The sequence below is a fragment of the Pantherophis guttatus genome, chromosome 2 (assembly GCF_059756535.1).
Source record: "Pantherophis guttatus breed Tessera chromosome 2, ASM5975653v1, whole genome shotgun sequence".
Taxonomy (NCBI): Eukaryota; Metazoa; Chordata; class Lepidosauria; order Squamata; family Colubridae; genus Pantherophis; species Pantherophis guttatus.
The window spans coordinates 136,320,972-136,342,836 of record NC_142064.1 but is presented as its reverse complement, the minus strand read 5'-3'; the positions used below and the strand labels follow the sequence as shown (position 1 = coordinate 136,342,836).

At 39.7% G+C, this 21,865-nt stretch overlaps 1 protein-coding gene across 1 annotated transcript; it reads left to right on the top strand.

Annotated features, from left to right (window-relative positions):
* The first annotated feature begins 209 nt into the window (after positions 1–209).
* Positions 210–15,553, top strand: LOC117662712 (keratin, type II cytoskeletal 75-like). Its single transcript, XM_034412252.3, has 9 exons — positions 210–977; positions 7,291–7,505; positions 8,213–8,273; positions 9,229–9,324; positions 10,983–11,147; positions 12,075–12,200; positions 13,326–13,546; positions 14,129–14,163; positions 14,259–15,553. Exons 1-9 carry the CDS (start codon positions 438–440, stop codon positions 14,576–14,578), a joined length of 1,779 nt encoding a protein of 592 aa, XP_034268143.2. The 5' UTR covers positions 210–437; the 3' UTR covers positions 14,579–15,553.
* Positions 15,554–21,865: the final 6,312 nt, after the last annotated feature.

Here is a 21,865-nt window from a genome sequence, read left to right as displayed (position 1 = left end):
GTCTTGTTCTTTATGTGCAACAGTATTTGTTGGCACAGAGGAAGGTATCCTCAGTTGTACCCCCTTGCATTAATCTTTGGTTGTGTACCATAGCTTAAAGCTCTTTGAAGAAAGCAAACATGGTAATGGTGAACATGAAAGGGATGCAAATAAACTGGTATTGCAAGGCAAGCAATTTGGACAAATTAAAGTTATCGGATAGGTGTGTTGCACTTGATGTTGGGCCGTTACCGTAGAACTCATTGCTTGAAGGCAAGCCAAGCCCTTGAATATTTGCCTTCCTCTTCTCATTCCCATGCAACCAAGCCCAAGACTTCAAATGCATATAAGGAGACATCTCCCATTTCCACATCACAGGGGGGCTCTTGGTCTCCTCTAATCTCTAGTCTTCTGTTTCTGCTTCACAACTTTGCCATTCTCCCTCTCACAGACACACCATGAACCGGCAATTTAGTTCCAGATCATTTTCAGCGGGGGGAAGGAGGAACTACTCTGTCTCCAACAGTGGCTTCCGAGTGGGGAACAGCTCAACCTCTGTCATCGGAGGAGTGGGATGTTTTGGTGGTGGCTTTGGCAGCAGAAGTCTCTACAACACTGGTGGAAGCAAGCGGATTTCTATGGGCCTAGCTTCCGGTGGTGGTGGAGTAGCTCACTTTGGAAGAAGCTTGGGTGGTGGTCTGGGATTCAGCAGTTATAACACAGGATATGGAGGTTTTGGTGGCGGGGTTGCCCTTGGCAGTGGCATTGGCCTAGGTAGTCATGTTGGAGGCTTTGGTGGTGGTGGTGGTGGTGGAGGATATGCACTTTCAGGCTCAATGCCTTGCCCACCACCTGGGCGAATCCACAACGTTATCGTGAATAAGAACTTACTGACTCCTCTCCACATGGAAGTGGATCCTGAGATTCAGAGGGTCCGGGTGCAAGAGAGGGAACAGATTAAGACCCTCAACAACAAGTTTGCCTCTTTCATTGACAAGGTAAGATGGAGGGCAGGAAGAACATTGTATTGCAAAAAGAAACACCAGGAAGATATGAGGGGGTTCAAGACTATTCTGAAAATAAGAAAAAAAAAAGAAGGATATTTTCTTCTAGAACCTGGAGGTAGAATGCTGCTGCTCAGGATTTGTATAGTTTATGAAAATCTGACTTCATAAAGATGACAAAAGGACTGAAACTATAATGCTGAGAGTTTCTGCTGTTTTAATTGTAAGGCAACGTTCCTCAATCTGGTTTCCTTCATGTATTTCGGGCAGTAATTTCTATTCATCCCTTTGTCTATGTTGGTTAGGAATGATGACATTTGTAATCGAAACCTACCTGAAGAGCATCAGATGGTGGGAAGCTACACTTGAGAACTAGTAACTTTATTTAAATTGTACATTTAAATTAAATCCTAGGAAGAAATTATTAGGCTGCAGGGTGTTTCAGTAATGAAGTTAACTATAAATGAGAAAGTTTTATAGTTTTCCTTGGAAATTGTCAAAGAAGGTTGGTCAGACATTTGTAATGATACTAGATTAAAAGTTATCTTGTCAGGGAATACACGGTCATTTAAGATGTATGGACTTCAACACCCAGAATTCCCTAGTTAACTCCCAGGATTCTGGGAGTTGAAGTCTGCATATCTTAAAGTTGCTGAGATTGAGATACACTGATCTAAAGATTAGTGTCTGGTATAGCATCCACCCCCACAATACTTGTTAAATTCATTGCTGGCTTCACTTAGTATATATGGCAGCTTCTTTCAAATAAAATGTTATAGTGACATTGATATAAATCTACTCTAGTATATCTAGTAAATAAACCTGTTTAATTCCTGAAAAGCTAATTTTCTCCAGAATGAATAGGTTGATCATCACTATTTCAAAGAACTGGTTTCTCTTTGCAATGTGTGTCTAAACAGAGTTTTAAATGGCATCTTTTCTCATAAGAGGAAAGCCTGCTGGGTAAACACAAGCTGGATTTTAGCAAAGCAAACCTGCAACGTTTTTGAGGCAGAGGTTACTTTCTACATGTAAAAGAAATACAAAAGCTTTTAAAGAAGGACTGCTTTGCATGCATTTCAACTGGGGTGGAAGCGAACTATTGTGACTTTTAAAAAGATTTGTAGAATTTGAAAGTTAAAATGCAGAACTGTTGAAATTGGTGGCATTTAGGGGCGAGAGAAGTAGGCATGCTACATTTTATTGCGCATTTTGGATTCATTTGATAGCAGTAATTTGAAGACTCATTTGGTCAATATAAATGGTTCTTCTAAGGAATTATGCAGTTAATAGTATATACCTAATGACATGTACAACTTCATTCTTAGGTGTTTCTCAATCACAGGTTTCTTATGACCTCGTGCATCTAAGAATCATGTTTCATATTCATCTTCATAAGGTGTTTGATGCAACATTTATTGCTAGTATTTACAAACTACTTCCCCACAGTTTTATTATTATGATGTAATAGAAATAAATAAAAATAAACTTGGTGTACTGGCTAAGAAGCGCCGCATCATGCGAGATATTGGGAAGCCTTGAGTTCTAATCCTGTCTTGGGTATGAAAGTAGCTAAGTGACCTGGAGCCCATATCTCTTTCTTAGCCCTTGGACAACAGTAATCTGAAAATTGCAGGGATTAGTCTAGGCAGTTATCATGACTCAAGTTTGTCTTGAAGATGCGCACGCATGCGCACATGCACACATGCGCACACACGATATAGAACATATTTAAAAATTAAATTGCTTTAATGACCTACACTTTGCAAACTGGAATCAAGTGTCCTGCATGAAAGAGCTTTAAAAATATGCTATTCCTTCCCTTAACCCCTGCATGCGAACATTAAAATGGAACAGTTCAGGAAGGGATGTCTGTACAATAGAATGTTCTGAAAATGTAGTCTAGCCCTATGCAAATCTAATTAATACCTTGAGCTTTTCCTCATTGGGTTTTCTATATAGCTCTCTTCTAAATCCTTGTATCAATATACTCTACAGGGGCATATCACAGTAACAGCTAAACAGCTGTATGTCTTCCCTTTATTAAACCTATACTTGACACGTGCCTAGTAAATTTTCTGCCAAGCACTCATTCATTGCTTTCCAAAAAAACCTGGCAGATGCCTTTGTCCAAGTCATGGTATGGTATAGAATTATAGAGTTGGATGAGGTTATTTAGATCAAGTCCATTTGTCTGCCCATTGCAGAAATCCAAATTTATTATGAAGATTATGTCTGAAGGTTACCATTCTAGAGGGAGCTTGGGGGTAGGGAACACTGCTTGCCTGGTGAACTTAACTCTTCCCTGTCTAATGATCCTTTTGCTTCACTTCATCTCAGTTCAGTTTTGTTCCCCTTTCCCTTTTCTTTTCTTTCTCAGTCCAGTTACCTTACTCAATTGTCAAACCATTCTTATTGTCATAGGTCTTCCCCCACCCAATACATGACCTACTTTCTTGTACTTTAAATCCTTTTTTTTTTTTCATGTTCTGCATTCTGAGTTGATGGATAATAGGTCCCGATCTTCTCCAATTACTTTTCTTCAGGTACTTGTACAATATTAATCTATTCTATCTCAGTCCTCTGTTCACAAGATTAAATGCAACCCATTCCTTCATTCCCCTTACAGAATAACAGAGTTGGAAGGGACCTTGGAGTTATTCTAGTCCAACCCCCTGCTCAGACAGGAAACCCTATACCATTTAAGACAAATGGTTGGCCAATCTCTTCTTAAAAACTTCCAATGTTGGAGCATTCACAATTTCTTGAGGCAAGTTGTTCCACTGGTTAATTGTTCTAACTGTCAGGAAATTTCTCCTTAGTTCTAAGTTGCTTCTCTCCTTGATTAGTTTCCACCTATTGCTTCTTGTCCTACCCTCAGGTGCTTTGGAGAATAGCTTGACTCCCTCTTCTTTGTGGCAACCCCTGAGACATTGGAACATTTCTATCATGTCACCCCTAGTCCTTCTTCTCATTAAACTAGACATACCCAATTCCAGCAACCGTTCTTTATATGTTTTAGCCTCCTTGCTACTCTGCATTCTTTCCAGAGTCTCAACATCTTTTTGTGGCGATCAAAGTTGGATGCATAAGATGCAATCCTCTTCATAGGATTTAGTTTATAGCTGCCTCATCACTCTTATTGCCTTCCTTGAATCTGTTTTGACTTGTCTGAATCCTTCTTAATGGCTACTGTCGACAACTGGGCACAATAATCACCCTTGAATCTCACCCATACAGCATATATTTATTAGAAATAATGACAATGTTTTTAAAATATTAAATAGAGAGAATATTCTCTATTGGGATTTTCACATTGAGGATAAAATGAATGAAAATGCATACCAAGTGCTGCCGGTCATATGTAGTTTTATATTTCCAAGTAGCAATATATCTCTCTCATGGCTGAGTTCCCAATGAATAGATCTGGAGAAAAAAGATGGATGCAACTATTATTGAAAAACGTTGTTACTTGGCAAACCTGTTCTGGATTTGCATATATCAAAATGTAATGGGGAATATTGTCCTTGTGAACTGGTTGTGCTTAATCCACAATGATCTAAAATGTGGCTTCATAGATTCATTGGAAAAGACTTCCTTGCTTTACACAGGATGCTCTGTCCTTTCAGTCAGGATGAACCAGAATTTGGATGGGGCAGACTTAACTGCTTCACTTTTTCTAGCTTATGATTTTCAAAAAAAGTTTAATGCATCCTGTTTCCGCATCAGTCCATCAAAATTCATGCACACTTGTGTATTCCAGTATAAGCATATTTGCACTTAGTTTCTGCAATATACAGCACCCATTTTTGTAAAGCAAAAAAAATGTTTATTTCACTTCTTCCTCTCCCATTCCTTCTCCCTCTTTCTCTTACCTTTGAATAGCCAAATAGGAGAAATGCAAATGCTGTAGTTCAGATTTATTACTATGGAATAAATTTATTTATTTATTTATTTATTTTATTAAGTTTGTCGATCATGTACTAGATAACAGGTATAAGTATAAACATGGACATGAACAAGGAATGAATACAAATAAATGGGGACAGTAAGACAGGGACGATAGGCACAATGGTGTGCTTATGCACGCCCCCTTTACCGACCTCGTAGGAATGGGGTGAGGTCCACAGTAGACAGTTTAAGGTTGAAACTGTGGGGGTTAGAGGATGTAATAATGGAATCAGGTAGAGCATTCCAGGCATTAACCACTCTGTTGCTGAAGGCAAAACTGACAGAATTTTGTCACGATTTCTTCAGTACATTTAACATCTAATTTACCTCACAGCTGCGTATCTAATGGGCTGTTTGATTTTTCCAATTATTTATCCATACTTGTGTATTTTAAAGGGTGCTGCTTTCAACCCCAAATTTCCCTATTAAGAGACATATGGCCTTTCCTTCTGGCTAAATAAGAAATATAACCTTTTCCCATGCAAACTCCAAAGGTTTATGGGCACCGTGTAGAGTATCATTTGGCAACAGCACTACATTGTGGTGCCAAGTTTGAAAATCATTATCTCGTTAATTATTATGACATCCCTCAAGGCTAAGTTCCTCATTATCTATTAGTCTTGTTTCAGAGATGAAGGAGCTGCTCTGATGAGATAAACAGTCAATTGCCCAAGGCCACCCAGGAAATCTGGCAGAATCACAATGAACATTTTGTTCTCACAGTTTAAAAGCCTGAATTCTGGAAGGTGTGGAGGAGGGGAGAACATGTCAATTAGAGCATTGGATGATTATAAAGTTATATTATTCTTTAATGAACATTAATAAATACTCCCCTTTCAAATAATAAGCCATTCTAATTTTATCCTAAGAGGTTTTAAATATGAATAAGAAAGATAAGAGCTACTTTGATCTTTCATCTTTTTTTCTTTCCCAAATTTATTCCAAGTACATCTTCATTAAACATGGTTTTCCGTATTTATTCAGCACCAATCCAACCTTAAAGTACAATTGAAAAACTATCCTATGCTTTGGCCACTGAGTGGATTTATTAAAGCAGCCACATCTTTAGTGTGACTTTTAAAGAAGCCACATCCCCCCCCACCCCAAGTTTGGCTTGGGTAGAAGTTGTGGGGGGGGGGAATCATAGCTGATTTAATGAATTGGGGAGGGGTATAGGTTTGCTTTTGAAGCCCTTCTGAATAATTTTTGAAGCATGCGCAGCTCCAAAGCATAACGTACCCCAAACACAACTTCTTTAGATTTACTTTAATGGTTTATAGATTTTGTAGCAAAATAATAAACTTTTGTCTGTTAATTGTGGTAGATCATAGAATAAAACAAAGTGATTTCAGGCAGTGTACAGCTACTTGTTCGCTTATATAGGAATTACGGTTTTCTGACTAAAGTGAAGTAAAAATACAAATAAAAAATGAACATTGATAAACCTGTTTTAAAACCTTTAAAAATGAATGAAGATCAGCAAAGGCAATTCTAAAATACCCGGTGCTACTAAAAATGTAGGGATCATATGACGTTTCCAATGCTGGAAACAAAACAGAATATAGGTGTAAAATGCAACATCCTATATATATATATATATATATATATATATATATATATATATATATATATATATATATATATATATATATATATATATATTTTAAAAAAAGGATATTTGCATCTTCGATAAATTTTAATTAACTGGTGATTTAAAATTTCGCAATGTGAACATACACATCTATGTGCTTTTATGTAAAATATTGATGCTGTGAAATTGTGTGAAAATTTATTTCAATACTGTTTGGATTTTTAAAATTAGAGAAAGGATGGACGGTGGGTTAAGGAAGGATGTTTTCCTTCAGGAGGACAAAACAGTTAAAAGAATTAATCAATGAAATGGCTTGCCTTCAGAAGTTGTGGGTGCTCCATCACTGGAGGTTTTTAAGAAGATATTGGACAACCATTTGTCTGAAATGGTATAGGGCTTCCTGCTTGAGCAGGAGGTTGGACTAGAAGACCTCCAAGGTCCCTTCCACCTCTGTTATTCTATCTCAGAAGGGACATGGGGAAATCAGCAGAAATTCAGTGGGGCTTTTCCACCTGATCTGATAAATAATAATAAAAGAATTGCATTGGCACTAGGGAAATCCATGTTCCACTCCCAACTTTAGCTATGGAAATTAACTAGGTGTCTTAGTCCAGTCATTTTCTCTGAGCGCTGCCTATTAATGGCATTATTGCAGGGAATAGTGGAAGAGAGATCTGCAAAATGAACATATGGATTTTAGCCAATTCTTCAAGAAAGATAACGAGGTCCCTCTTCTCTCTCTCTCCATTCCTTTTTGGGTTTTAGGTGCGATTCCTTGAGCAACAGAATAAAGTCTTGGAAACCAAATGGGATCTTCTCTACCAACAAGGCTCTCCGGCACTAAGAGACAATCTTGAACCTATTTATGAGGCTTACATTGAAACTCTTCGAAGGCAGCTTGACAGCCTCTGCAATGATAAAAACCATTTGGACATAGAACTGAAGAACACACAAGAGCTTGTGGAAGATTTCAAGAACAAGTAAGTAAAAATGAAGAGAAGTAGATGATGTTGGGTGGGTGATGTTGGGTGGATGATGTTGGGTGGATGATGTGGACTTCTGTTAAGAAGGCAAAGCAATGTGTGATGACTTCCTCCCAATTACTGCAGCTGCTCTTACGTTAATTTTTTTCACCATAGTTTCATGATATGCTTTCCCTTCTCATTATTTCCAGTTGGGCAGTCTTTTTTCAATTTATACCTAGTTAATTTGCCATGTATGGTCCTGTGCATAGCATCTGGCCAGGTATAATAGTCTCATATGGTATAGAACTTCTGCTGAGACTTAGGGCAAGTATGAGCCTTGGTGGCGCAGTGGTTAGAATGCAGTACTGCAGGCTACTTCTGCTGACTGCCAGCTGACTGCAATTTGGCAGTTCAAATCTCACCAGGCTCAAGGTTGACTCAGCCTTCCATCCTTCTGAGGTGGGTAAAATGAGGGCCCAAAATTGTTGGGGGCAATAGGCTGACTCTGTAAACTGCTTAGAGAGGGTTGTAAAGCACTGTAAAGCAGTATCTAAATCTAAGTGCTATTGTTATTGCTAATGATCTCCTGATTTCATTTACCATAGAAAATTGTCATAAAGTTATATATTCAGTAAGGCTTGTAAAGATTTTGTATACATCTAAACAACTGGTTGAATAAAGCTAATATTACCAGTACTAGTAATAATTTATTCCTATTGCAGATATGAGGATGAAATTAACAAACGGACAGCTTGTGAAAATGATTTTGTGGTGCTCAAAAAGGTAAGTGGTCCATATTAACATATTAACACATGGAAATGTAAAAGCTACAATGACATTTTTTATTTCTTATACATCCCCACTCATAAACATTTGCACGTACACATCTATTTGCAGTGCTGGAATTAATAGTCTTACATGCCTGGCATTCACAATTACCACATTACCTGTGTTAAATCCAATACCAACATTTTTGAACCAGTGATGTGCCACTTAGTTTAGAACAGAGATGCAGATTGTTGCTATTAGCACATTTAAAAACTCTCTTCCAAAAGTTTGTATATTTATGCATTAAAAATGTTGGTTTCTAACCTGGGTATTTTTGTTTTCTAAAAGTGCAGCTTAATTATAGGGATGTATTCTTGCAATGTCCACCATAGCTGATATCACTACAGGTTGTTAATGAGCGTGGGGTAATGGTTAAGTTATTGGGCTAAAAGTGGGGAGAGCCAGGTTGCAGTCCACAAACAGCCATTCAAGCTCACAAGATAAATTTGGGCCTTTGGCTTTCTAGCAACCCAACTAGTGGTGGGTTGCCCCCGGTTTGGACTAGTTCTATAGAACTGGTAGTAAAACTGGAGGGAGGCTCTGCCCACCAACCTGACATCATCAGGAAGCTTCTGCGCATGAGCACGTGCGGCCCCATTGTGAACTGGTAGTAAAGGTAAGTAGAACCCATCCCTGAACCCAACCTACCATATAGGGTAGTTCTTATGCAGAATGCTAGGAAGCTCAAGCACTATACTGTAAATGCAGGCTTGAGCTCCAAAAGCGAAATCTTCATCGAACAAATAAATAAGTAATGCTTTGTGCTATATTATATACCAGGTATATTACCTGCATAGAATATTGCTTCCTTAAAAAAACTTAAAGCGGGAATTAAACAGGTGTTAAAGCTCTGACCCATCATTGCCTGATTTGTCCAGACTATGATAGTATTCATATGTTTCTTCCTAAGGATGTGGACGGCTCATATATGCACAAGATTGATCTGGGATCCAAGTCTGACTCCTTGACTCAATATATCCAGTTCTTAAGAGCACTCTTTGATGCGGTAAGGGTCACTTCTGCCTTATTATACCTATTAGCACCTAAAGCAAATTCATTTTCCAATGTGTGACCAATAAAAGCATTTTAAATGCATGTAAGACATCCCTGCTAGAGCAATGCATGCCATCCAATGTATAGCTTTCTGACTGTGTTTTACTGCCTGCATAAACCTGTCCTTTACCTGTTATAAAAGCTGTCCTAAGACCTATGAATTCATTAACCCTGAATAAAGGTAAAGGTTCCCCTCGCATATATGTGCTAGTTGTTCCCGACTCCAGGGGGCAGTGCTCATCTCTGTTTCAAAGCCAAAGACCCAGCACTGTCCAAAGACATCTCCATGGTCATGTGGCCGGCATGACTAAACACCAAAGGCTCACAGAATGCTGTTACCTTCCCACTCTATTTTTCTACTTGCATTTTTTATGTGCTTTCGAACTGCTAGGTTGGCAGAAGCTGGGACCAATAACGGGAGCTCACCCCGTTACACGGCACTAAGGATTTGAACTGCTGAACAGCTGAACTTTTGATTGACAAGCTCAGCATCTTAGCCACTGAGCCACTGTTTCCCTGCTAACCCCGAATAGCTCCTTTCAAATCAATTATTACTGTATTTTCCCCAAAATAAGACCCTGTCTTATATTTTTTTGAACCCTGAAATGTGTTTGGCCTTATTGCCATGCGCTCAAAAGCCCGATTGGGTTTATTATCAGGCGATGTCTTATTTGGGGGGAAACAAAGTAATTTAGTCCTAGGTAAAATAAACCCATCCTTATCGGATTGTTTGGTGTGGGGTGAGCTCAGGAGGGACCTTTCTATGTTGCCGGAATATGGATACCTGAAAAGGTGGACATCTTAATGGGCTTTCAGAAAGAGATTCACATCTCCCATGCCATGTGAGGCCAACAAGCATCACATCTTTTCCCCATGGAAGTGAATGATGGTTGTTGACAGTTCTACTTTGAAAGCTGTGAACAAAGTGACACTGATAATTCCAAATCATACCGGGTTTTCCCAAAAATAAGACTGGGTCTTACATTAATTTTTGCTCCAAAAGATGCATTAGGTCTTATTTTCTGGTTGGGTCTTATTTTGGGGAAAATACAGTACTAAATGCATCCATCTGGCTGACAATCTTAACTGGGGCTTATTTTGGGGGGTAGGGCTTATATTACAAGCATCCTGAAAAATTATGCTAGAACTTATTTTCTGGTTGGGTCTTATTTTCAGGAAAACAGGGTATATAATGATAGAAATTCCATCTGTAAAGTATTTCAAACCCTGGCATATCTGCTTTTTTTTTTTTTTTTTTTTTAAATTTGATTTATATGCCGCCCTTCTCCGAAGACTCAGGGCGGCTTACAATGTGCTCAGCAATAGCCTTCATCCTTTTGTATATTTATACAAAGTCAGCTTATTGCCCCCACAACTGGGTCCTCATTTCACCTACCTTAGAAAGGATGGAAGGCTGAGTCAACCTTGAGCTTTGATAGAGGTTCTGGAATCTTTATTTGAAAGTCATTCGTATAATTATTTTCCTGTGAGCTCCTTTCAATGTAGACACATGTCTAACAAGTTAATCTAAGGGTATGTATGAACACACTCTGTCACGGTTCCGCATCAGGGCTTTTCCCTTAACAATTGCATTGTTTGCAACCCCCACAGGAGCTGACTCAGCTGCACTCGCAGGTTAAGGAGACAAATGTTATTCTGCAAATGGACAACAACCGAGATCTGGACCTTGATAGCATCATTGCTGAAGTCAAAGCTCAGTATGAAGACATTGCCAATCGGAGCAGAGCTGAGGCCGAGGCATGGTACCAAAGTAAGGTGAGGATCTTTGGCAAAAGCAGATGCAATTTCAACTCAACTTGAATGACTAAAAAGTCCCCTCAATTATAAAGCAAATCTCTGAGGGGTTTCAATATTTACACTGGAACGAAACTGAATTCAATGCTATTTGAAGCTGCTGAATTAAGAACTGCTGAAATCTGAAAGCTGCCAACTAGCAGCTTCTCCAGAAAGTTAGTCTTTTGCAAGAAAATCAAACAACAGTCTTTAAGGCACCCCCTTTAAGAGGTTAATAAGATCACTATATCATATCATATATTTTAAAGATCTAATCTATTCCACAAGATATAGGGAGCACTATTTTTATGTCATACACATAGGGCATATTACATCCAAAAACGGTTTGGTGAATGACCACTATCAATAAATAGTTATCACCATCCCTTCCATTTGTATTTCATTTTTCTAAAATGTAACCTTCCCCATCTTGGGTGTATTTATGAGATGTTTCAGCAGCTAGAAAATATTGTATGGCCTGGCATCCAATGTACTGTACCTTGCTGTTTTGCCTCAAGTGGAAAAGTATGTTCTGCTCATTTTGTAAACTGGCTCTTTTGACTCTCAGAATCTTCCAGCTTCCTGGAATGGTTCCCAAGAATCTGCTTTTGCCCTGAGAGCACATTTGCACATAAATTTATATTCAGTATATGCATTCCTTTATTGAAAATATATTTCTGTTCCTGTAGCTAAATTTTGACTCTTTGTCTATAGAAAAACTAGATCTTTCTGTACATTAAGCTAATGCAATTCAAAATTTTCTTTTTCAAGTACTTCAAATGCTCAACTTTTTTCCCATACATTTGCAACCAATACCAACCAGTTTATGCATGTGAATAAAGAACATTTTGTGAATAGGATTCATTTAAGATGCACAAAATGATCATTACTTTCCATTTTGACTTTCAGTTCCAAGAATTGCAAAGTACAGCTTTCAAACATGGAGATGACTTGAAATCAACCAAAGATGAGATTGCAGATATGAGCCGGATGGTCCAAAGACTTCGCTCCGAAATTGAAATTGTGAAGAAAGCAGTAAGGCATATCTTTTTTCTCCCTTTTTCTCCTCCCCTCTCTTTGTTTCTTTTTCTAAGGAGAAATTAATTGCTTTATGATGGTCAAAGATTCAACTCTTGTACTGCCTAGGTTCACACACACCCCTTAAACAAGATTTATGCAATTTATAAGATATTTCAATAATTCCTTAGATTCTTTCTTATTTAGTTTTTAAAAAGTTTCTATGGTTCCTGGGAAGAAAGGGTGATGGCGCATCTTCCACTTAGGTGGCTGATGGCTTCTCCAGATTCCCTTAGTTCTATTTGTAATTACTTTCAAAGCGTATCTTCAAAGCTGCTCAGGGCTTCAGCTTCAGAATCCCATTTTCTACTATTCACTTTCATTGGTTTGATATTCTCACCTTATTTTCCCACCTGAATGCTTTCACTTTATCCAGTTCATATGGAAACCACCTGGGGATTTTTTTTTGGGGGGGGGGAGTGGGAGACATATTTTAACTGAAGTAAAAATAACAAAACCATAGAATAGTGTTTTTTAAAGAAACAGTGGCTTACTATGAATAAACCACAAGGATAAAAGCCTTGATAGCACAGTGGTCTAAGCACCCTGTTATTAACACAGCTGCCTGCAATTACTGCCAGTTTAGAATCTCTCCAAGGCTCAAGGTTGACTCAGCCTTCCATCCTTTCTAAGGTAGGCTAAATGAGGACCCAGTTTGTGGGGGCAATAAGCTGACTTTGTATAAATATACAAAAGTATGAAGGCTATTGCTTAACGCATTGTAAGCTGCCCTGAGTCTCCGGAGAAGGGCGGCATATAAATAAAAATAAAAAACAAAAAACAAAACAAAAACAAAAACAAAAACAAAAACAAAGCAGATACCTTACACCCAACAGCAACAAAAAGAAATGAATTCCCTTAACTAGTAATGGAATTCTTTCTCCAAAGTCTTACATTCTTCTCTAAGAAACAAATAAAAGTAAAGATGGGGCCTGGAAAGAATACTCAGTTAATGTTGGTGCTTCAACTAAAAAGTCCCAGCCGCTTTGAATTAATGAATTAATTGATTAATTTGTATTGGCAATTGCATCCATGTACACAAAGTGTGATATCTAAGGGAAAATTTGTCTCTTTCTTTCTCAGATTGGCAGCCTGCAGTCCAATTTAGCAGAAGCTGAACAACGTGGGGAGTTAGCCCTGAAAGATGCTCGGACAAAGTTGCTTGACCTCCAGACTGCCCTAACAACAGCAAAGGACGAGCTGGCTCGCCTGCTGCGGGATTATCAAGAACTGATGAATGTGAAGATGGCTTTGGATGTTGAGATTGCTACATACAGGACCCTGCTAGAGGGAGAGGAGTGCCGGTAAGTACTGACCAGGATATCAGACTCTTTTGCCTATTTTCATGTGTAAAAGACCAATTGCCAAGATTTGAGTTTTGAAGATAGCTGCCTATTCTGGTCAGATGCAGAACAGACCACAAGACCACTTAGTGCAAAAGACATGGGTGGTTATTTGAACAATCCCTTTAGCCAATAATGTAGGTAGAATTTTTCTTTTTAAAAAAACCAACAATGCATAGTTCCAGAGCAAATTATTTGGAATAGCAGAAAGAGAAATATGTTGATACAAGACTAAAGCCAAGAAGGAGATAGCTTAAATGCTACTATAGGACTGGTTAGAAAACCATGACTTATGAAAAATACTACTGTACAGAGCTGTGTGGTTGAAACTCATTATCCCGAGAATATCCAGCTCATAGTTAATAACCTGATGCTCTGGCCCTGAGTGATAAATTTGCAGGATTCAGGAAAGGCTCCTTGAAGTTATTTTGAAGCAGATTTGATGTTATTATGAAAGCCATGAAAATGCTGGGAGCTATAGAATTTTCTGGATGGTAAAATTTGTTCTTTGTTTCAACGCTTTGTTTTTCTCTTCTCTCTTAGGATGTCTGGCGAGTTTGAAACCCCTGTCAATATCTGTAAGTACACAATGTAGCGTTCAGTTAAATTAGAGAGTGCCTTTGTCATCTTGAATGGCCATGTCTGATTTCCTGTATCGTTTTCCAATCCACAGCTGTGATCAGCAGCACGAGCACCATGAGTGGTGCAGCAGGAGGAGGATACGGTGTCGGTGGGGGATCTGGCTACGCAGCCGGAGGAGGAGTTGGATATAGTATCGGTGGAGGAACCAGTGGATTAAGCCTTGGTGGTGGTGGTGGAGGAGGTCACAGCCACATTAGCGTTGGAGGAGGAAAAGTGAGCCGATTTAGTAGTGGGGGCAGCTTAAGTGGATCTGGAAGCATCACAGGGGGCGGGTACACCTACGGTGGGGGGGGTTCAAGCATGAAGATTGTATCGTCCACAAGCTCCTCAAGCAAGAGAATAATCAGCTAAGGTTTCCAAAAGCAGAGGTCGCTTCCTGCTTCAAGAAACAGAAGAGTCTCTTGTTATCACATACCCCCACCAACACAACATACACGTACTTTCTGAAAATTTAGTGTGCCCACAATTGTCCATACTTCCTCTACATTGATCATACAATCCTCTACATTTACAGGATAAATGGCCTGTTGGGATGGCACTTGTAAGCCTAAATTATGATCAGGAGGTTGATCTATTATTGCAACCCTTCCAGGATCTAGGTGGATGATCACATACTTGGAAACTTCCTCTCTCTTTTGCTTTCTAAAAGGATGTATGTATGCATGTACAAGACCAGTGTGTCGAGGCTTCGAGCCCAGTTTTCTCCCTGGCATGCTAGTTTTTCATGAACAGGCATGTTTTCTGATCAATGACAGAAGCATTTCGATCATGTAATCATCCACCTGCAGGCTCAGAAGTGGCCCATCCCAGAAAGGCAGAAGATGCAAGTTGATGTGATTGTTCTGATTGTATGTGTTTCACCTCATCTGTCTCTTTACACGCTCTGCTGCATAGCCCATTGTAATTTCCCTGCACGTTGTTGGGTTAGTGCTTCTGTGAATGGAATGGTGCTTCCCATATTGCCTTCCTCCATGTGGTCAGCTGTACTGTTGCATAACTCTGTAGGAAGCCGGTAACATAGCTTGTCTCTTGGCTTCTCTGCTTCAGTGGCTTTGCACAAGCCCATCTTGTCACAAAGAGAATACATTAAATTGCAGATCAAGAACAGGAGCACCAAACCAGACATACCACTTTTTATAAGCTCTGTTTAAAGGATCACTTTATTGTACATCTTGTTTTTAAATTCTAATGTACAGTAGTTCATGTGACTATACCATCCTCTAATGTTGTTAACGAAAAGCAAAATGCAAGCTTCCGGCAATTTCCTCATTCACAGTGCAACTCATGGAATAATCTCTTGTCAATAAAATCTTGTGCTGCAATAAATACTGTCATTTTTTACATTAGCTCAAAACCCTCTCTTTTGTTTTGTAGCTCAAATCATGGCACTGCGTCAACCTGTGACTTAGAACCAAATGTGACTTTGAGCCTAATTTCACTTGGGATTCTCAGTTCTAATGTCTGGTAACATCTATCCCATTTATCCCATTCCTGGGGCTTCTGCTTACCAGAGAAAAATAAGAATTAGAAAAACAATAAAAGGAAGAGGGAGGACAGGTAGTGCCAGAGAGCCCAAAATAGAATACACTTGACTTTTGCTCTACCTATTAGTTTCTGCAGCACTTTTCTCCATTAGCCAACGTCCCTCAAGAGATGATCTCTGAGGGAACTTGGCCCTGGACAAAAATAAAATTGCCTACCTTTGCTCTGCAGGGTATCAGGAGCCTTTTGTGGGCTCTTGCAACCATTCCAATAATTTTCCAGGGAAAGCTCACAAACAGGCTCAAAGCTAAATTCAAGATAGATCAGTTTGGGAGTTGTCACCTTCCAGCCTCACATATTTGTGCTTTCAAACTGCTCTCATGGCAGGAAAGGGGAAAAAAAAGAGAAGAAGCTTTGCTTAAAACTTTCTCCTCTCTTCTCCCTTTCAAATATACTATGAGAAAAGTCAGGGTTTTATTATTTTGCATTACCTTTTACAAATGAAGGAGCCTATAATTAGTTCTTCATGCTTTCTAGACACAGCTATGAGTATTCAAAGCTATTGTTTTCAAGAGAAGTAGAAACACTGAACCATTGACTTTGTTTTTGTGGAGGATATAAGCCATTCTTTTGGCAAACTTCACTATTTCTGGTCAATTCACCTTTGCAAGTTTTTGAAGCACAATCAAGGTTGTAGAATCTCTTTACCAGCAGCAAAAGCAAGAGGAGCAGATCAGGGGTGGGTTCTAAATTTTTTTACTACCGGTTCTGTGGGCGTGGCTTATTTTGTGGGTGTGGCTTGGAGGTCATGTGACTAGGTGGGGGTGGCTAGCTGGTCAGACATTTCTGGAAGGTCCTTGCACTTACGACCAGTCCTCGCACTTACGACCCGACTCATTTGTTTGCTTTTAACACTGATCAGCTGTAGGACGGCCCTTTGAAGCCCCGCGGCAAGAGTTTAAACAGTTTTTTTCCCTCTAGTCATCAGCTGGGACTTAGGAGGCAGCAATAGATTGGGGGTGGGACCAAATAAAAGGTAAGAATAATGTGGGTGGGTGGGGGTGGGGGGTAGAACCGGTTCGGTGACGTCATATCGTCACCGCTACTGGCTCGGCCGAACCGGACCAAACCGGGAGGAACCCACCACTGGAGCAGATCCATATCAGGCAGGTGCCTACTCATTCTACCAGCTTCAGCAGGACCATCGAAATCTAAGCCAACATTCCCGGGATTACCTATTTTGAAATTACGATGCAAACATAATTCAACATTCTTTGGGAATTACTGTGTCCCCAGGATTCAGTGTACTGAGGAGAAATGCAGACATTCTCTCCATATATATTGACTCTAATTACCTACATCCTTACCCACATTTTAAAGCAATAGAAGCTGTTTTTCCGCAGCAATGTATTCAAATGAGTAAATATATCTGTTGCGGAGATGCCCAAGGGGTCCGGCTAAAAAAATAAATTAATTAATATGGTACTTGTGACAATGCACTTGTAGCCACCAACTTGATTTTTTAAAATCCGTGTCACATGTAGAACACACTCACAAAAACAGGATTGTACTGTTGTTGTCACCATCTTGATTTTAAAACTATATTTTTGGAACGCTCCTGGTCTGTTGCAGCAGCTGTTTGCTTGACCGCCTCTACTTCTGTATGCAGATGGAAGTAATTTCTCCTACCCTATTCTGATGCTGGTGATATGTAAAAAAAAATAAATAAAAAAAATACACAAAGTCTTTGTATATTTCCTTACATCTCTTTGAGAGTTCTAACATTTCTGGCGTCTTCAATAAAACTGCCTTGTGTACAGACTTGTCCTCATATGTCCTGCTTCTTTAATACTAGCTGCAGGAGCAATTTGTATTTGCCACCTTTTTAAAGCCTTGAATTAACAACCAGCCCTTGCTCTATTGAGAGAGGATGGCCTTCCTTGAGCTGAGGCTGTGATATCTGGTCCTCAGTGTCTATGGAACTCAGGAGTCCTTCAGGGGCAGCTTTGGTGCCGGGTCTAAACAAGATGGCCAATCAGTGCCGAGCTTGCTAGTGGGGTAGGGGGGTTCAACTGCAATGCCCCCTAGCCTACATTCTTTGAATTAAAACATGAGGTTGGACTAGAAGACCTCCAACTCTGTTATTCTATGAAATACGATTTTCTCTTTTTCTTTTCTTTAGAAAATGACATTGTTTTGAGTCAGTGTATGACTATTTGTAAGGGGCAATGGGGAATAAGGTGCTTGAGCCTTTTATTTTCTTCACAGAGGTTAACACTGTGGTCAGATCTATTTCATCAATTTATACTTCAAAAAATCAGTTTGGCTAATCTTCCTCTAAAGGATTCAGAGTACCATATTAATACAGTTTTATGTGATGGCGAGGTTGCCAGATGCTCCCTCACCCCCACCACTCTTGGCTTAGAGATTTCTCTTGATTCCCTGTGGAGAAAAAACCTTCAGCCATTCAACAAATACAAGCACAACTCTTTCAGTCCCCCCACCCCAATATTTCCATTAGATAACAAAGATCTGAGGGAAAGTTCTAATTATGTGCAACTATGTACAGGATGGATGACTGAGAATCTCCATAGATATTTAGCTATACCAGGGGTCTGCAACCTTAAACACTCAAAAAGCCATTTGGACCCATTTCCCACAGAAAAGAAAACACTGGGAGCCACAAAACCCTTCCCGTGCCTGACTATTTCATGAGCGGCCACAAAACTAGCATATCTAGTTGAATTAAACATTCTGTTTTCTTCTGAAACTTTTCTTTTCTTGGATTTATTCATGGTTGGCCTACTGGGGGTTGAAAAGCTCAATAAATTGTGTGTCGGCGGGTGTCGCACATTGGTGGTTGTGACACATATTTTGAGTGACAGGGAGCTGCAGCAGAGGAGTGAAAGAGCCACATGCGGCTCCAGAGCCACAGATTGCTGACCCCTGAGCTATACACTTTGGGATGAACACTCTTCAAATGGTGCGGGAGCATAAACGGATTTCCAGAAAAATTGCAGACTGCAGGAACCATTTGCGCTTTAGTTTGAGATGTAGACAACACAGACTCATCTCCAACAGCCTGTACCTGTGTCCAACAGTGAAGGGACACAGGACAGAAAACATCCTACAGCAAAAAGGCTTCACACACATTTGCACTACTCAGGTGACTCTGAGGACCCAAATAAACCTCCAAGTAGCCTCAACTCTAACAGAACGTAAATGACCAGCTGTCTGCAAGGAATATGACTCCTTCCATTCCCCACCACCATCCAGTCAGAGCTGAAGAAGCTTCTTGGATGAGGAGTGAAACGTCTTCAAAGAAAAAAAACCTGAGCCTGAGTGGCGCAGCAGACTAATGCTACTGTTAAAGGTAGTATTTAGCTTCCAGCTACCTGCAATTACTGCGAGTTCAATTCTCACCAGGCTCAAGGTTGACTCAGCCTTCCATCCTTTCTAAGGTAGGTAAAATGAGGACCCGGTTTGTGGAGGCAATAAGCTGACTTTGTATAAAATATACAAAAGTATGAAGGCTATTGCTTAACGCATTGTAAGACGCCCTGAGTCTCTGGAGAAGGGCGGCATATAAATCAAAATAAAAAAAATAAAAAAACAACAAGAAGAAAGTCAAGTTGCCTCTTGAAAAAGCACCTTTGGGATTCAAACTTCCCAACTCATTTCCAGAAGATTAGGGTGGAGAGTGCAGAAATAGCCCTCATGAGCTCCGTTTTCACTGGCAGAGGCACTGCGGGACAACCCTTTGCTGTTTCCAGAGCAGCCCTGTGGGCCAGATCTAAGCACCTTGCAGGCTGGATTCGGGCCCTGGGCCTTGAGTTTGATACCCTTACCCTACTTGAATACAAAGTATATTACAGCATTAGCAACTCCCCCCCCCCTTTGAAACAGGTCTACAATATATAAGCTTCTACAACTCTATTTACCCAAACAATTTGTCCTATCATCTATCTACTATAAAAAGAAATAGTTAACAGGTAAGCCCATCCAGAGAGACTAACTTCAAAACTAGTTAGTGCTAATGCTAATGCAATATACTAATATGCAATATGCTATACGCTAACTTTGTAAACTTTGTAAACCTCTTAGAGGGCTGTAAAGCACTATGAAGCGGTATAGAAGTCTAAACAATAAACAATAAACCCATCAGTTCTTATTTTATTTGGCTTCCCTATGCAGAAAGCATATGGTTATGTTTTAAAGATTCATTAGAGTTACATTCCTGCCTCTAAATAACACAGAATGAATAGGCATAATGAAGTCATAAATCCAAAACAGTAGTTTGAATAATATGCAGTCTTAAAGTACATTTCTCATTATTTGTCATCCTTCTTTCCACATGTTGTTGTTGTTGTTGTTGTTGTTGTTGTTGTTGTTAGTAGTGAAGTTGTGTCTGATCCATCGCGACCGCATGGACAACTTTCCTCCAGGCCTTCCTGTCCTCTACCATTCCCCAGAGACCATTTAAGCTTACGCCAACTGCTTCAGTGACTCCATCCAGCCACCTGATTCTCTGCCATCCCACATATTACCATTATTCAAATCCTGGTATACCCACTGAAATTTAATGCGTCCCAGAATGCCCAGGACAATAGTTGGAATCTTTACCTTTTGAGAGAAACTTCCAAAATCAAAGAAGATCCTTATTTTCTGGACAGTGAACAGCATTTGTCAACAAATAGAAATAAATCTCATACTTTTCCTAAATAACTTCATGCCCAATATTAAAAAATGGTGCAGCAATGTCGCTTCCTGGGGTCAGTACGCACCTGCTGTAATGGAACTCCTTTACTAAATTCAAGATATTGAGCTAATGAAATGAACTCCTTCAAGAAGACTTGGAATTACAGTTTTCATTTGAGAAATCGTAATTTGAGAGAGAATGTCCATGTTCTTCCCTCAGCGGATCCATGGCAGAGGATCAGTTATTAGAAGACATTGACTCCCACCCGCATTTGCTTCTCCAAAACATCAACAATTGGGAGGAATAGGACAGTGATTCAGGTTCCCCATCTTATCTTGGTAAAGTATAAAGATCTTTTACCTCAGGATCACAACAGTAGAATTCCCTGGATTGGCTATGTGACAAGGGAATTGCAGCAGTGGTGGGTTGCCCCCGGTTCATTCCGGTTCTATAGAACTGGTAGTAAAACTGGCAGGAGGCCCCGCCCACTGACCCTGATGTCATGAAAACGCTTCTGCGCATGTGCAGAAACTTCTGCGCTTAAGCAGAAGAGTGCACGCACACGCTTGCTTCGTGCATGCGTGGCCCCGTTGCGAACCAGTAGTAAAGGTAAGTAGAACACACCCCTGAATTGCAGCCTTGTGCGCCAATGTTCAGGTGATAATTGATCTTCTTCCCAATTCTTGGGAGCCTTGGTAGTACAGTGGTTTAAAGCACCTGTTATTAACATAGCTGCCTGCAATTACTGCAGGTTCGAATCTTACCAGGCTCAAAGTTGACTCAGTCTTCCATCCTTTCTAAAGTAGGTGAAATGAGGACCCAGTTTGTGGGGGCAATAAGCTGACTTTGTATAAAATATACAAAAGTATGAAGGCTATTGCTTAACGCATTGTAAGCCGCCCTGAGTCTCCGGAGAAGGGCGGCATATAAATCAAATTTAAAAAAAAAAAAAATTCTGAAAATTGAGTCTGTACTCCCATTTTTTAAAAATACTCCACGCAATATTGAACAGTTGTAGGAGATGTGTGTTTGTCACAATATATTTGGAAAAGCCAAATAATAGAGAGAGATATATATTGTTTTCTTTCCCATTTTGTTTCTGAAACCAGCTTTTTCCATCCTTTGGAATTCTGTTCCTGAGTACGTTCATAGATGGTTGCATTCAAGCAGTTAATGTCACATCTCCTTTCACCTTTTTTATGTTAAAGAAAGAAGAAAAATAACAAAAAAAGAGACCCAGGCTGAGGCTTACAGGCTAAGTAAACTCCAATAACTGTTTTGTATATCCTGAGAAAGCTTCTTGTGGTTGGATTACCAGACTGTCTTATTTTAAACATGCCAGGTCCCATTCCAGATGGCATCATTATTTGCTGAGATCCATAAATGGCCCTTTGCTGGCCCTAATTTCTCAAAATGAGATTTAATGATATATATACAGGGTGTACTGTAGCATAGTC